At 38.1% G+C, this 13,851-nt stretch overlaps 1 protein-coding gene across 1 annotated transcript in view; it reads left to right on the forward strand.

Annotated features, from left to right (window-relative positions):
• Positions 1-13,851, forward strand: part of DICER1 (dicer 1, ribonuclease III) — a 47,831-nt gene that overhangs the window by 7,062 nt on the left and 26,918 nt on the right. Inside the window, 6 exon segments of the mRNA XM_050799008.1 lie at positions 22-190; positions 2,095-2,567; positions 8,990-9,122; positions 10,033-10,275; positions 10,913-11,067; positions 13,464-13,596. Coding sequence (XP_050654965.1) covers positions 22-190; positions 2,095-2,567; positions 8,990-9,122; positions 10,033-10,275; positions 10,913-11,067; positions 13,464-13,596 — 1,306 coding nt within the window.

A 13,851-nucleotide genomic window follows, 5' to 3' on the forward strand; every position in this document is an offset into this window, starting at 1 on the left:
CTTTTGTTTCTTACGTTAAAGGTATACTTCTCAGCCATGTGAGATTGTGGTGGATTGTGGACCGTTTACTGACAGAAGTGGGCTTTATGAAAGACTGCTGATGGAATTAGAAGAAGCACTTAATTTTATCAATGATTGTAATATATCTGTACATTCAAAGGAAAGAGATTCTACTTTAATTTCAAAACAGGTAAGCATATACTAAGTAGGTATAGTGATTGTATTTTGAAAGCTTTATTTTTAATATTGAAATGAAAATATGCCTCTAATGAGGCTCTTTTTTTACATTTTAGTTTAAGGTCTTAATCTTTTTATCTCCTTAGACATTTTTCATTGAACATACCATATTAGGTTGAGTTCATTGTTACCCATTGCACATTTGTATTAAGTGTAGACTTCCCCTATCTGAACTAGCATTCATGTCATGGTTATTTAAGTATAAGGAGTGAGTCCAATTTTTGTTTCTTTTTGGTCAGATGAGTTAGTTCCTGCTCAAACCCTTGAACTAAACAAATTCTTCCACAGTTTCCTAGTGTGTGTAACTGGATATGAGCCTATTGTCTCTGAGTGGTAATGCTTTGAAAAGAGATCCCTTAGGACAGTGATCCTTCCATTGTGGGCCCCACATCCTCATCAGCAGCATCTGGGTGAGGTCCTCAGGACTGAATTTTACGGTTTGCAGAGTCTTCAGTTTGGAATTTTGACAAGCCCTGCAGTAATCTGATTCGTTAAAGCTTGAGAACCACTGCCCTAGAACTTTGCAACCATTTGTGAATGTTAACACTGTATTAAATATGGGTCTTAGTTTCTCTCCTAATGATTTTTTTTTCTGGAGCGGCAGTGCCCACATTTTTCTCAACCTTTGAATTCTTTCTTCCTTTCCTTTTCCCTTCCCTTTTCTTTCCTCTTTTCTTTCTTCCTTTCCTGTCTTTTTTTCTCTCGCTCTCTTCCTCTCCTCTCCTCTCTTCTTTCTGTACCTCCCATCCCTCCCCCTCCTCCCCCACTCCTTCCCCTCCTCCCCGCCCTCCCCTCCCTGTCCCCCCCTCCCCTCCCTGTCCCCCCCACTCCCCGTACTCTCCCTCCCCCTACTCTCCATCCCCCTACTCTCCCTCGCCCTTCTCCTCCCTCCCTCCTCCCCCCTTCTCCCTCCTCTTCCTCCTCCTCCCTCTCTTCCTCTCCCCTCCTCCTCCCCCTTCCACTTCTCCCTCCCTGCTGTCCCTCTCCCTCTCTCCCTCTCTCTCTCCCTCTCCCTCTCCCTCTCCCTCGATTCCTCAGTTACACCCTGGCCGTGGATTAATTTTCAGCTCTCAGTTAGAGTTGTAAGACACAGCACTCTGGGAGGGTCCAGGATCAGAGTCTGAATTTAGCTGAGATGTTAACGTTGAGGAGCCCTGACCTTGTGATGGTATTTTCATTGAAATCGGGTAACAGGGGCTTTTGGAGAACTGTGACAGAGTGTGTGGAGGCTGCCCCAGTGCAGCTGTCCTATCTCCTCCTCCACTTCCAACTAATAAAGGCCTTTACTACTGTTAAGAAAGAGAGAGAGAAAGAAAGAAATAAATTATAATAGAGACAGCTGTGCAGTGTTTTTACAATTTCACCGTGGCATCCAGAGGTGCTGACTGTAGATCGACCAAAATTCATCCGCAGTTTCTAGTCAGTATAGTGAAAAACATATAATACTGGGGGATATTGTACATAGATAAAGTTCAAGGAAAACTGTATTGCTCTTCCTTGATGCCTAAAGTTAAATTACTGTGCTACATATATGCAATTTGGCAGGAAGTAAATGACTCAGGTATAGTTCTAACTAATTACAGATCTAAAAATAGGCTTCATTAACCTCATACAATTGCATCTTTTAATTTGTGTTTGGTTATTTTATTGAAAAAAGGAGATGGTTCTAGGCATATACATATGAAATGAGCTCAAAAAAACTATTGGCCTCTCCCCCCACCTTCAAGGACTTAAGCTAAGGCTGAGTTACATTTAAGGAGTCATTTGAGAACAACTGAAATCCCAGTTAAACCCCATATGAAAATGCTACATTATTATTGTTTGGCATTAAGTTTTTTCTTTTCTTTTTTTTTGTAGATACTATCAGACTGTCGTGCCGTATTGGTAGTTCTGGGACCCTGGTGTGCAGATAAAGTGGCTGGAATGATGGTAAGAGAACTACAGAAATACATCAAACATGAGCAAGAGGAGCTGCACAGGAAATTTTTATTGTTTACAGACACTTTCCTAAGGAAAATACATGCACTATGTGAAGAGCACTTCTCACCTGCCTCACTTGACCTGAAATTTGTAACTCCTAAAGTAATCAAACTGCTCGAAATCTTACGCAAATATAAACCATATGAGCGACAGCAGTTTGAAAGTGTTGAGTGGTATAATAATAGGAATCAGGATAATTATGTGTCATGGAGTGATTCTGAGGATGATGATGAGGATGAAGAAATTGAAGAAAAAGAGAAGCCAGAGACAAATTTTCCTTCTCCTTTTACCAACATTTTATGTGGAATTATTTTTGTGGAAAGAAGATACACAGCAGTTGTCTTAAACAGGTAAATCTCTAAGTTGACTCCTTTCACATGAGAACAGGGAGGCGTCCTGTGTTGTGATGTGATGCGCTGCAGCAGCTGTGAGAGCTAGCATGAGGGTTATGTAAGTGTCCTTGACTTGGCGCCATCATTGCTGGTATGTCATGCTGTCCTGGGATTGACGGAGAGGATGTTTTCCCAGAAGGCTGCTTTTCACATGGCTGATACTTTTTTTTCTTAAAGGATGCTAATCCATTCTAATCTACCTAAAATAGAGGACAATTATGGTCTTTAAAAAAATCAGTGTGCATTTAAGTAAAGCATTGTTTTATATTCAGTTTTAGATTCAATTTAGGTATTTATTAATCCTTAACTGTGTGTTAGACATTGTGTTAAGCATTTCACACCAAGTGTTCCCCTCAGGTAGTCTTAGGATAAATTTTATCTGGGTATTGTGACTAATTTTTTAATGTTGATTTTTTTTCTCTTAAAAATATTGATTCAACTTTTCAAGGCCAGGTTGGGCATGATGGGTTGTGCCTGTAATTCCAGCACTTTGTGAGCCTGAGGCAGGTAGATTGTTTGAGTTCACAAGGGGCAACACGGCGAAACCTTGTCTCTAGAAAAATTACAAAAATTAGCCGGTGGTGGTGTATGCCTGTAGTCCCAGCTACTCGGGAGGCTGTGGTGGGAGGATGGGTTGAGTCTGGGAAGCAGAGGTTGCAGTGAGCTGAGATGGCACCACAGCACTCCAGCCTGGGCAACAGAGCCAGACCTTGTCTCAAAAAATAAAGTTTTCAAGGCCACAGTGAAGAAAGTTTAGAACAATTGAATTTATTTTGGGTTGGTTCATAGACTGCATATTAAAATTTTGTGAATCAAAAGAGAATAAGAATGTTAGGGAAAGTTCTAAGATTATTAGCAAAGGTGATAATGAATCCAAATTTTAGGCTGTGGATTCCTGCTCTTTCTCCCTTCTTCAATGAAAGATTTTTTTCTAATTTGGAACCAGCCAGGGAGCTGTACTTCAGATTTCTGTCAGATGGTCACTTAATGTATGGTCCTTTTGGTTTGTGGATACTCTTTTTTTTTTTTCCTGCCAAAAAACGTCCTTATTTTGTACTTAAATCAATTTACTTTTCTATGAGGTCCATTAATTGGCCACAGTTGATCCCTAACTTTTCTGCAAGTAGTGATCTCGTAGGAAAAACTAAGCTTTGTTTCCTAAAGTAATTTGGGATTTTTTTTCTTTTTCTTTTTCTTCGCGCGTGTGTGTGTGTGTGTGTGTGTATGTGTGCGCGCACGCGCTTGTGCTTGCGCTTAACTGCTTCTGAATGTTTAGGGGTTTTAAAAACTTTTTTGAATAACGAGAAATTGGACTCAAGGGTAGTCATCTGGCAGTTTTTAGTCTGGTAATTTTCATAGTCATTGAGCCTGATCCTTCTGATGAATACAAAGGAAAATAACTTTAGGGACCAAATTACATTTAAATCAGAAGTTGTAGTTGGAAGGGGACCTCACTGACTATATAATCCAACCCACTTATTTTTGTAAAAATGAGAAAGAGCCTCAGGAGAGAGAGAGAGATTTGCTATAAGTTAAATTGCTAGTCAATGGCAGAGACAATTCTAGAATCCTAATATCCTGACTCCTAGTGTCCAGTTCTTTCTATCATAGTAATGCCCCTGGGCGTCACAGAACACTAGAAACCGGTGCTTTACAACAGGAAGATTGCCAGGAGACGGACCTGGGAGAGCGTGACTAAGGAGGGATTATTTCTTAGAGCAGGGTAAAGCATTTTGGGAGTCAAAAAAGTTTAATGCTGGCGCAGTTCTAAGCCTAGTTATGGACATACTCCCCGTCTCCATTTAGGATTGTATAAGGATTAAATAAATTTTCTGGGGCTTGGAGAGAAGAAATGGGGGTGTATTTTCCACCTTCCCCCTGTTTTCTACATGTATTTTTATGTAAAGATGTGCCAGTTTTTATTGCAGGAATATTAGCCTGAAAAGGTTTATCCAGAATCAGTCAAGTTACTTCCTATTGACTTTAAGGATCAGATTAATTGTGATCAACTTTCATAAAATGTGACTGGAATTTAGTGCTGTATGATGAATCAAGAGTGGTCTGAGGGTTGACTTTATGAGCAGCTAATTAAATATACAATAGACGTCTTGTTCCAGTAAGCTTTTTAATAAGCTTAGAAAAACTTCCTGAAATCCAGATTCTTTCCTTCCATCAGTTTAATGGGAGGAAAAACCCTTCTTTAGTGAATAGTTTCATGGGCATATAAGCTATTATAATGTACATGCAGTTTTCTGCTCTCCTAATTAAAAAAATAAATCACAGCCACTTCTATGTGTAGTGTAGGTATGTGCACAGTCTTATGTTTATGGGTTTCTTTGTACCTTATATTTACATAGGGGTTTGTAAGTTACTTTTATATATATTTAAGACGTATTCACAACACTCCATGGGGGAGGAAAGTAGATGTTCTTTCCATATTACAGATGAAGAAAACAAGCATCAGTGTGTGACCTTCCCCAAATTACACACATATCAAGTGGCAGAAAATGGCTTCCAGTCTCAAGTCTAGTATTCTTTTCACCGTGGAATATACTAGTATTGTGTGATATTGGCATTGGACAAACGTGGGTTCACATCCTGTCTCTACCCCCCCCCTTTTTCCTAATAACTTTATTTTGGAAGAATTTTAGATTTACAGAAAAGTTGGGAAAATGATACAGAGAGTTCTCATATGCCCCTCACTTAGTTTCCCCCATTGATGTTATCTCCTGTCACTGTCACAACTAAGAAAACTTAACATTGACCCATTACTATTAACTCCAGACTTTATTTGGATTTTGACAGTTTTTCTACTAATGTCCTCTTTTTTAAAAAAATTAATTTTATTTTTTTCTAACCACTAGACAGTATGGAATAATGTCTTCTTTAATCCAAGGTGTCATATCATATTTAGTTGTCAGTATCTGCCCAGTTTCCTCTGGTCTGTCACAGTTTTCACAGTTTCTGTCTTGTTTTTGATGACCTCGACAGTCTTCAGGAGTACTGGTCAGGTATTCGGTGAATGCCCCTCCATTTGGGTTTTTCTTATGTTCTTGAAGTTGGACTGGGTGATCGGATATGGAAGAATACCATGGAGGTGACCTGCCCTTCTAGTCACTTTATATCAGGGGCTGTCATGGTATCAACCATGAAACATCACTCATCAATGGATTGTGACAGTGTTTGTCTGCTTTCTCTACTGTAAAGTTACACTTTTTCCCTTTTCTTACTCTATTTGGAAGGAAGTCTCCAAGTCTAGCCCATCCTGGTATGGAGGGATTAATCTCCACTTGCTGGAGAGGGGTGTATCTATATGTATTTAATGGAATTCTTCTGTAAGGAAAACTTGTCTAGTTTATCCTATTTATGTAACTGTCTACTTATATTTATTAATTGAATCATATATTTCAGTTGGTGGTTTCATGTTTATTTTATAATTTGGGCCATAATCCAATACTATGTTATTTATTTGTTACCCAAATTGTTCCAACGGTGGCCACTGGGAGCTCTTTGAGGATAGCTCCCATGTTCCTTTGACATACCTTCATCCTTTGGTTTTTGAGCACTTTCTTTGTGATACCACGGGGTGCTCTGGGCTCTTGTATTTCTCCCTGCCTGGCCCTAGAATCAGCCATTTTGCCAAGGAGACTCGGTTTCTTTTCTACCCACTTTTTGGATGTATATTTTGTGAAAGTTATTTAACTTTTAAGTCTCAGTATGTTCATTCGTAAAATGGAAATAATACCTCCCTCTTTTACTGGCTTGTTTGTAAGAGACTTTGTATTAAAAATGGCAGTTTTATCACCTGGCACACAGTAGGTGCTAATTCTTCAGCTGCTTATGCATGCATATAGGGGGTGCAGTATCAGTATGCTATTATGTAACTGTTAGTGATCTTTTTTTAGTGAGATCATAGAGGAATTATATTTGGTTTTCTCACATTGACAAGAAAGTATAAGGTGTAAGGGACACTGTTAAAGGAATTGTTGATAATGTATTTCAAGAACCTGGCAGAAATTTCAAATGATGGGTTTATATCTTTGAATTTCTTTTCCTCCTATGGTTGTCAGCATTAGTTAGCATGTTTATTCAGATCACAATTTTCTGTAATACATCTGCTAGTTTTCTGAAACTACCATACATATTTCCTATTTTTGGTTATGTTATTTTCAGTCTAATTGGGGAGGCAATGTACATATACACACAAAGTGTAGGCTATGGACTGGTGCCAGACTTTACCTCTGTCATGAGTTAAGTACAGATTGAGAAGAAGCATTTATAAACTCTTAGAGCAGTTTGACAGTAATTTTATACCTGCTGAATACAATAAAATTGATGCTTGAATTTTAATGCTTTTTAAGTTTCATTTTCTTAGTCGTTCACTTTTATGAAATTCTACAAAACTGTTTGTCTCTGATGGATTGGAAATTTAAGAAGACAACCTGGTTCTCTGCTGCAGATCATTTCAGAAACACTGTGCATTAGGGAAGAGTATACTTGATCAAACAGCTTGCTGGTGAACAGCTTGTATAAACTCAGTGTAAAAACCAAAAGAAACAAATAATACTTTGTCTTATGTTTTCTGTGGTGTTGCGAGCTCTTTAAGCAGTTTGCACTGTCCTCTGGGAGTTCACATGTGACTGCCTGGCTTTGTTTTCCCTGAAGCCTGTAACTTTGTCATGGGTACTGGTTACGCATGGCCGAGATTCACCAAGTAGAGAAATATATTTTTCTCTCTAAGCATTATTAGCATAGGTATATCCCATGTAATTATTGCTTACAAGAGATTTTATTTACTGTGCTTGTTGTCTCTTCTGTTCTCTGTGGTTTTGATGTGGGTTTCATTAAGGAAAAATGAATTGACTGTTGTTGCCTCTATTTCTTAGCTAATTGAAGTCTGCCAAATGGATAATTTATAATTTTGGCAAAGTAAAATACATTCTTTGCCTAATTAACAGTAACTTAAAATACATTCTAAATCTCCATTATATTCAAATTGATGCTTATTTATATAAAACTTGAAAGTATGTATTATTTCTAAGGTGATTTATTTTGTATTGTAGACTTTTGGGCATGCTATTTGTTTGCATGTAACACTGCTTTCTGTTACATCTTAAGTTTATTAAAATAATTGAACACACCTTGGAACATAATAAGGGAGCCTCTGATTCTGAGTATTTAAGTACTTGAACTGTAGAACTTGAACTACAAGCTGTAGTTTGTAGACTCCCAAACTAACCTAGACACGCAAGTGTTGTGCTGATTGGGATCAAGAGAGATTCTGGATGGCCACTTCCAGCTCTTTAATATTAGTCTGTTTCATGTGTTTTTTTTTAAAGAATGATTCAACTTAAAAATGCAATTTTCTATTTGGAATTTATACTATGTAGTATGACTTCAGAGAAACCATGTGGAATCGCTTATATCAGGTGTGGAACCATTTATCCCGTGTGCTGAGTTTTTGAATGTGGATATTTCCAAAATAGCTGTAATGGCAGCACTAACTGTTAACCTTCTGCACCCGTGTAATGTGATCCCGTCCTGTAGCTCTTTGCCATTTCTTAGCTAGAAGGCCAGCTTTCAGTCACAGGCACTCTGGGTTAATACAGAGGAGCAGGCAGGAAGAGAGAGCTCAGGAATCTCCTCTTTCATGACAGGGAAGGGTGGGGGATGCCTTGCCATTTCTGTGCCCCATCCTATGCTGTGCAGAATTTTGCTCAGTGGCCTGGGGACCACAAAGCATCAGGAATTGAGAGGATACAACATTTCTTTCCCATGGGCTCTTCTTCTAATGATATCAGGTGGTAGGATAAGAGGAAAAGAAATTGCAGCTGGAACTCTTTTGTTACATTTGTGGGGGGTGAAGGTTTCCTTTGGTGTTGGGCTCACTGGTCCTTTCTGTATAAGCACAGCAGGGCCTGTTGCTGAAGCTGTGCATGGTCTAGAGAAGGGTGTTGAGTTGGGAGAGGAGCGAGTGGAACTGGTAGAGGGATGAGTCGAGCTTTTTTCATTGGACGTCCTATTCCGAGGCCAAGATCTATGAGGATGCATGTTTCTCTCTGACTAGCTCAGTCTCATCCTGGGCCACATTTCTATTAAGTCACCATTGCCAAATCAGCTGTTGGAGGTAATGTGACCATTTCATTTGTCAGTACAAACCAATCTTGTATTTGGCATTATAAGTACTTGGTCAACAGATCTATGTGGTGAAGAGTGACAGTGATTTCTGTTTAAGCAAGTTGGGGAAAAAAGGACCAAGACCGTTTTGTTAGGTATGTTGACAAAAAATACATGTACTTCCATTTTAAAGGAGACTTTAAAAACAAAAGTTTATTTTCTCTCAGCAACGTTTAACTTCCAAATGTGTGTAATTTTTTTAGATTGATAAAGGAAGCTGGCAAACAAGATCCTGAGTTGGCTTATATCAGTAGCAATTTTATAACTGGACATGGCATTGGGAAGAATCAGCCTCGCAACAAGCAGATGGAAGCAGAATTCAGAAAACAGGAAGAGGTAACTTAAAATAAGTGTACAATAACAGTTTTCAGGACATATACAGACACAGTGCCCATAGGGTCTCCCTTTTTTCAGAGTTCCCCAGAATTATTATTATTTTTTGTATTAGGGAATACTTCTTCATATATTAGAGCAGCTGTCCACATGAGGTAGCTGTATAGTGATTTATGTGCTCAGAATTAGAATAGCTATCTGGCAAACCAAATTTGTGTCTTAATTGCCATCACCCAACTTATTTTCTGTGATTGGATTGATGTCACACAACTGCATTTCATGGAAAGACAAAGCATGTATGACTTTTACTCTTGTACATTCCATATGACTATGAATTAACAAACTGAAATCTTTTCCTAGAAAGTGTTTTCTTTTTTTCATTTAAAGGCCTATTTTGTTTGAATTCTTAAAAAAAACAGCACTATATTTTGTAGATTTTAGCTTAAATGTTGTTGTGCTTTTTAAGGTCTTAATACAGGAAACAGCATTGTAAAGATGCTAAAACCTAATACCATGTTCTGGCTTGTACACAAAAACCTATTTAAAGTTTATTATTTAACTTAAAATTAGCAGAATAATTCCTGTTGAAGGCCTTTTCTACATTGTAGCTGTTTGATAATCTCCAAGTTTGGAGAGTCCAGGAGCCAGTCTAATAGATCTAACTGTCTGAAAACTAGCTTATATTACCATTTAATTTATCCTGAATTCGTTAAATCAGCTTCTTTGTCCAGGTTTCCATGCATCCTGAGTTTTCAGTGATACTGTCATCTTCTTTAGCCTGGCCTTAAGGATTTAGAAGGCCCAAGAGCATGTGTGTCAGAAATAACAGTTGTCATTTACTTTTAGTATGTTTTTTTTTTTTGTTTTGGAAATTTTCTTAGAAGTGCTTTTCTTGGTGGATTTTTTTTTTCAGGTACTTAGGAAATTTCGAGCACATGAGACCAACCTGCTTATTGCAACAAGTATTGTAGAAGAGGGTGTTGATATACCAAAATGCAACTTGGTGGTTCGTTTTGATTTGCCCACAGAATATCGATCCTATGTTCAATCTAAAGGAAGAGCAAGGGCACCCATCTCTAATTATATAATGTTAGCAGATACAGACAAAATGAAAAGTTTTGAAGAAGACCTTAAAACCTACAAAGCTATTGAAAAGGTAAGATCAACAGATTAATATATGCTGGCAGATTGGGAAAAAAAATTAATATGGTTTATTTGTTATTCTTTGTATCCATAGAAACAGATAATGAGTTTTATCTACAGGCAATAATCTCAAAAGAGATGTACCCTGTGTACATTGTAAGGAAGTTGAGAATGATTACAAAGACCCAGCAGTGTTATACAAAGTGTTTGAAAGGGCACAATAAGATAACAGTGAAAATGGTCATCACATACGTTATTGGGGATGAATGTCTGGGAAATTGCATTGTAAATATGGACAGTAACTGTTGACTGCTTACGTTATTGAGTGATTGGAAAATGATGACATGGTAGTTACATTCAGAAAGACTGACAGTCATGTGTACGTGTGTGTGTGTGTGTGTGTGTGTGTGTGTGTGTGTGTAGGCACGGTACAGTATAGACTTTGTACCATATGGGGAGGGTCTCCATATTATTGGAACTGGGAGGCATTTATTGGAAGAAGGTGTCTGCAGCAGGTGACTTTGGAGTATTGAAGTATGTTTAGGAGAGAGAGATATTTTCAAGAGAGTTTTTTCTGTAGGTACAGAGGCAGACAGCATGCGGCAAAGAAGATGTGTTTTCATCATAAGTTCTGTTTTTCAAATGTTCAGATCTTGAGAAACAAGTGTTCCAAGTCGGTTGATACTGGTGAGACTGACATTGATCCTGTCGTGGATGATGATGACGTTTTCCCACCATATGTGTTGAGGCCTGACGATGGTGGTCCACGAGTCACAATCAACACGGCCATTGGACACATCAATAGGTATGGCATCATATCATTTGTGTGGAAAACCTGGGAATATTGCACAGTTTAAGTCTAAACCTGTACATTTTGTATTGTTTACATTTTGCGGTTACCAGTCTTCTCTTAGACGGGCCATATTTTCGATAAAGAAAAGTTACTTTTTTCATTTTTTTTAATCAAAAGGCAAAAACAGTATTGTGCAGCAATAAAAGTTCAGTATTCCTTGGCAAGGCTAACATGATGAAGGCATTTTAAATTAGGTTTAATTTAATTTTATAATTCTCACCAATTTTTTTCTAAATCCTGAAATTTTTTGTTTTGTGCCATAACCATTGGGTAATGTTGAATTTTCCCCTAGCAATAAAGTAACATTGTATTTTTGGGTACATTGTAATTTACTTTGTCCAGAACTGATAAAATTTCTAGGAGCCAAGAAGAGCAGATTCTTTGCTGGATTATATATCAGGATAATTTCTATTCAGAGACGAAATAAAAGAGCAAGTATAAGATTTTCTTTGTAACCTTTTATTTTGAAACAATTTCAAACTTTAAAGTGTGCAAGAATACTAGAATTCGCATATGCCCTTCACCTACACACCAAGAGAGACTCATTCAGTTTCATGAGAATGTTCTTTGTAGCCAAAGAATCCACCTTAGTGTCAGGAGTTGTCCTCATGCCCTGTTGTCACATCTTCCTAAATCTCCTTCAATCTGGAACCGTTCTTTAGTTTCTCCTTGACTTTAATGACCTTGAAACTTTGGAAGATGATAGGCCGTCATTTTGTAGTCTGACTCTCAGTCTGGGTTTGTCTGATATTTTCTCATGATGAGACCCAGGTTACACGTTTTTGGGCAGCACGTCACTGAAATGATGGTGTCTTCTCCTCATCCCAGCTTACCAAGTTGCACACCATGTTGATTTGTGTCCTTTCCGGTGGTAACTTAGATCACTTGAGTGACGTCTGCCAGTTTTCTCTACTGTAAAGTTCCCTTTCACCTCTTTTATTACTAGTAAATATTTCATGGGGAGATACGTTGTATAAAAATGTATTCCTCTTCCAAGTTTGATTCATTAGTGTAAGCATTCTTTGATATTTCTGGCCCAAATTGATTATTACTATGATGGCTACTAACTCCATTATTTCTGTATTTATTAGTTGGCATTCTGCCATCCATTTCTTCTCTCCATTTATTCATTCTTTATTATCATTTTTTAATGTCAACGTGAACTTATGGACTCCTGTTTTATTTAATGGGTTATAATCTGTCGTCATCATTTACTGTTTGTTTTGATGTTAAAATTGTTTCATATTTGGCCAGTGGGAACCCCTTAAAGCTAGTTTCTGTGTCTTTTTAACATCTCACTATTATTCGTTGAACACTTCCTTGTTTTATGGCACAAGACATTCTAGACTGCCCTAGCCTTGATGTTGGCAATTTCCTCAAATTTAGTGGAGAATGAGTTGTGGTTAGAAACCAAGAACTGGATACTAAATTTATTCATTGCTACCGAGGTGTTGCTGCTGCCAGGCTTTTGAGTGGACAGAGCTAGAATGTTTGTTTGTTCATGTTTACATCTGTATTTGTTTCAGTGTCTATCTGTTGATACCTGCATTTTCAGTGTGACGCTAGAGGTTTCATTCTAGATTTCCTCTTTTCTGTCTTTGTACCTCCTTTCTCTAATAGTCAGAAGTTTGGCTCCCATTGTCCTCAAAATAATTAGTGTTCAGTCTTCCTGTATGTAGCTAGTCTTCCTGCTCTGTAGGACTGCCCCTGTGGTCAGGTGCCCTTGCTGCACAGGTCACAACCTCACAGGGCTGCTGCCCATTCCAGCACCCTCCTGATGTGAGTCCTGTCCCAGCATCCCTTTCTGGGCTAGCTTTCTGCCCTGCTCCAACCTTCCCTAGTGCTCTTGCTCAGTGAGCTGCTAGTTCTGCAGTCCTTTTTGTGTCAGCACTGGGCTGTCCCGCCCTCTTCTGATGCCTTCCTTGCACGTGTGCTGGTAGTTGGTGGCAGATATAAGATGATTAAGGAGAAAACGTTGGCAGTGTGTTTTCTTACTGGATTCTGAACAATACTTTGTGCTCTATTATGGTAACACTCAACACATGTGGCTATCAAAATTCAATTTAAAATAAAATAAAAAATGGAGTTTCATAGTTGTACTTGTCACATTTCAAGTGCTCACCAGCCACTGCCCTGCTGGGCATCGAAGATACGGAACATGTTTGCAGAGTTCTGTTAGACAACACTGTTCTGTCTTGTTCAAAGTTTGAAGCAGTAAAGTTTAAATGCCACATATAAATACAAAATCAGTAGAGTGGAAGAGGCACATGACAAATCAAACTTGAGGTTGTAAATATCAATATTTTCTCAGTTGTATATTCAGCCTCAGACTTTCTTTTTCTTCACAGATACTGTGCTAGATTACCAAGTGATCCGTTTACTCATCTAGCTCCTAAATGCAGAACCCGAGAGTTGCCTGATGGTACATTTTATTCAACTCTTTACCTGCCAATTAACTCACCTCTTCGAGCCTCCATTGTTGTAAGTTTAGAAAAAGAAATGATTGTTATATTTTAAAATATGTCATTAGTGGATTTTTTTCCAGCTTTTCTAAGACTTGCAATTTATAGGGAAATTTGATTTTAAAATCTGCTTTCATGAGCAGGAGCCTTGTGTTGACAGACCAAAAATAAAAACAAATTTACTTCAAAAGTAGATTTATAGATCACTTTTGTAGTCATCTACATGTTCATATTTGTAATAGACTGTCTAATTTACAGATACTTAGAACCGGAC

Source organism: Macaca thibetana, chromosome 7, assembly GCF_024542745.1.
Source record: "Macaca thibetana thibetana isolate TM-01 chromosome 7, ASM2454274v1, whole genome shotgun sequence".
In the NCBI taxonomy this organism is placed as follows: Eukaryota; Metazoa; Chordata; class Mammalia; order Primates; family Cercopithecidae; genus Macaca; species Macaca thibetana.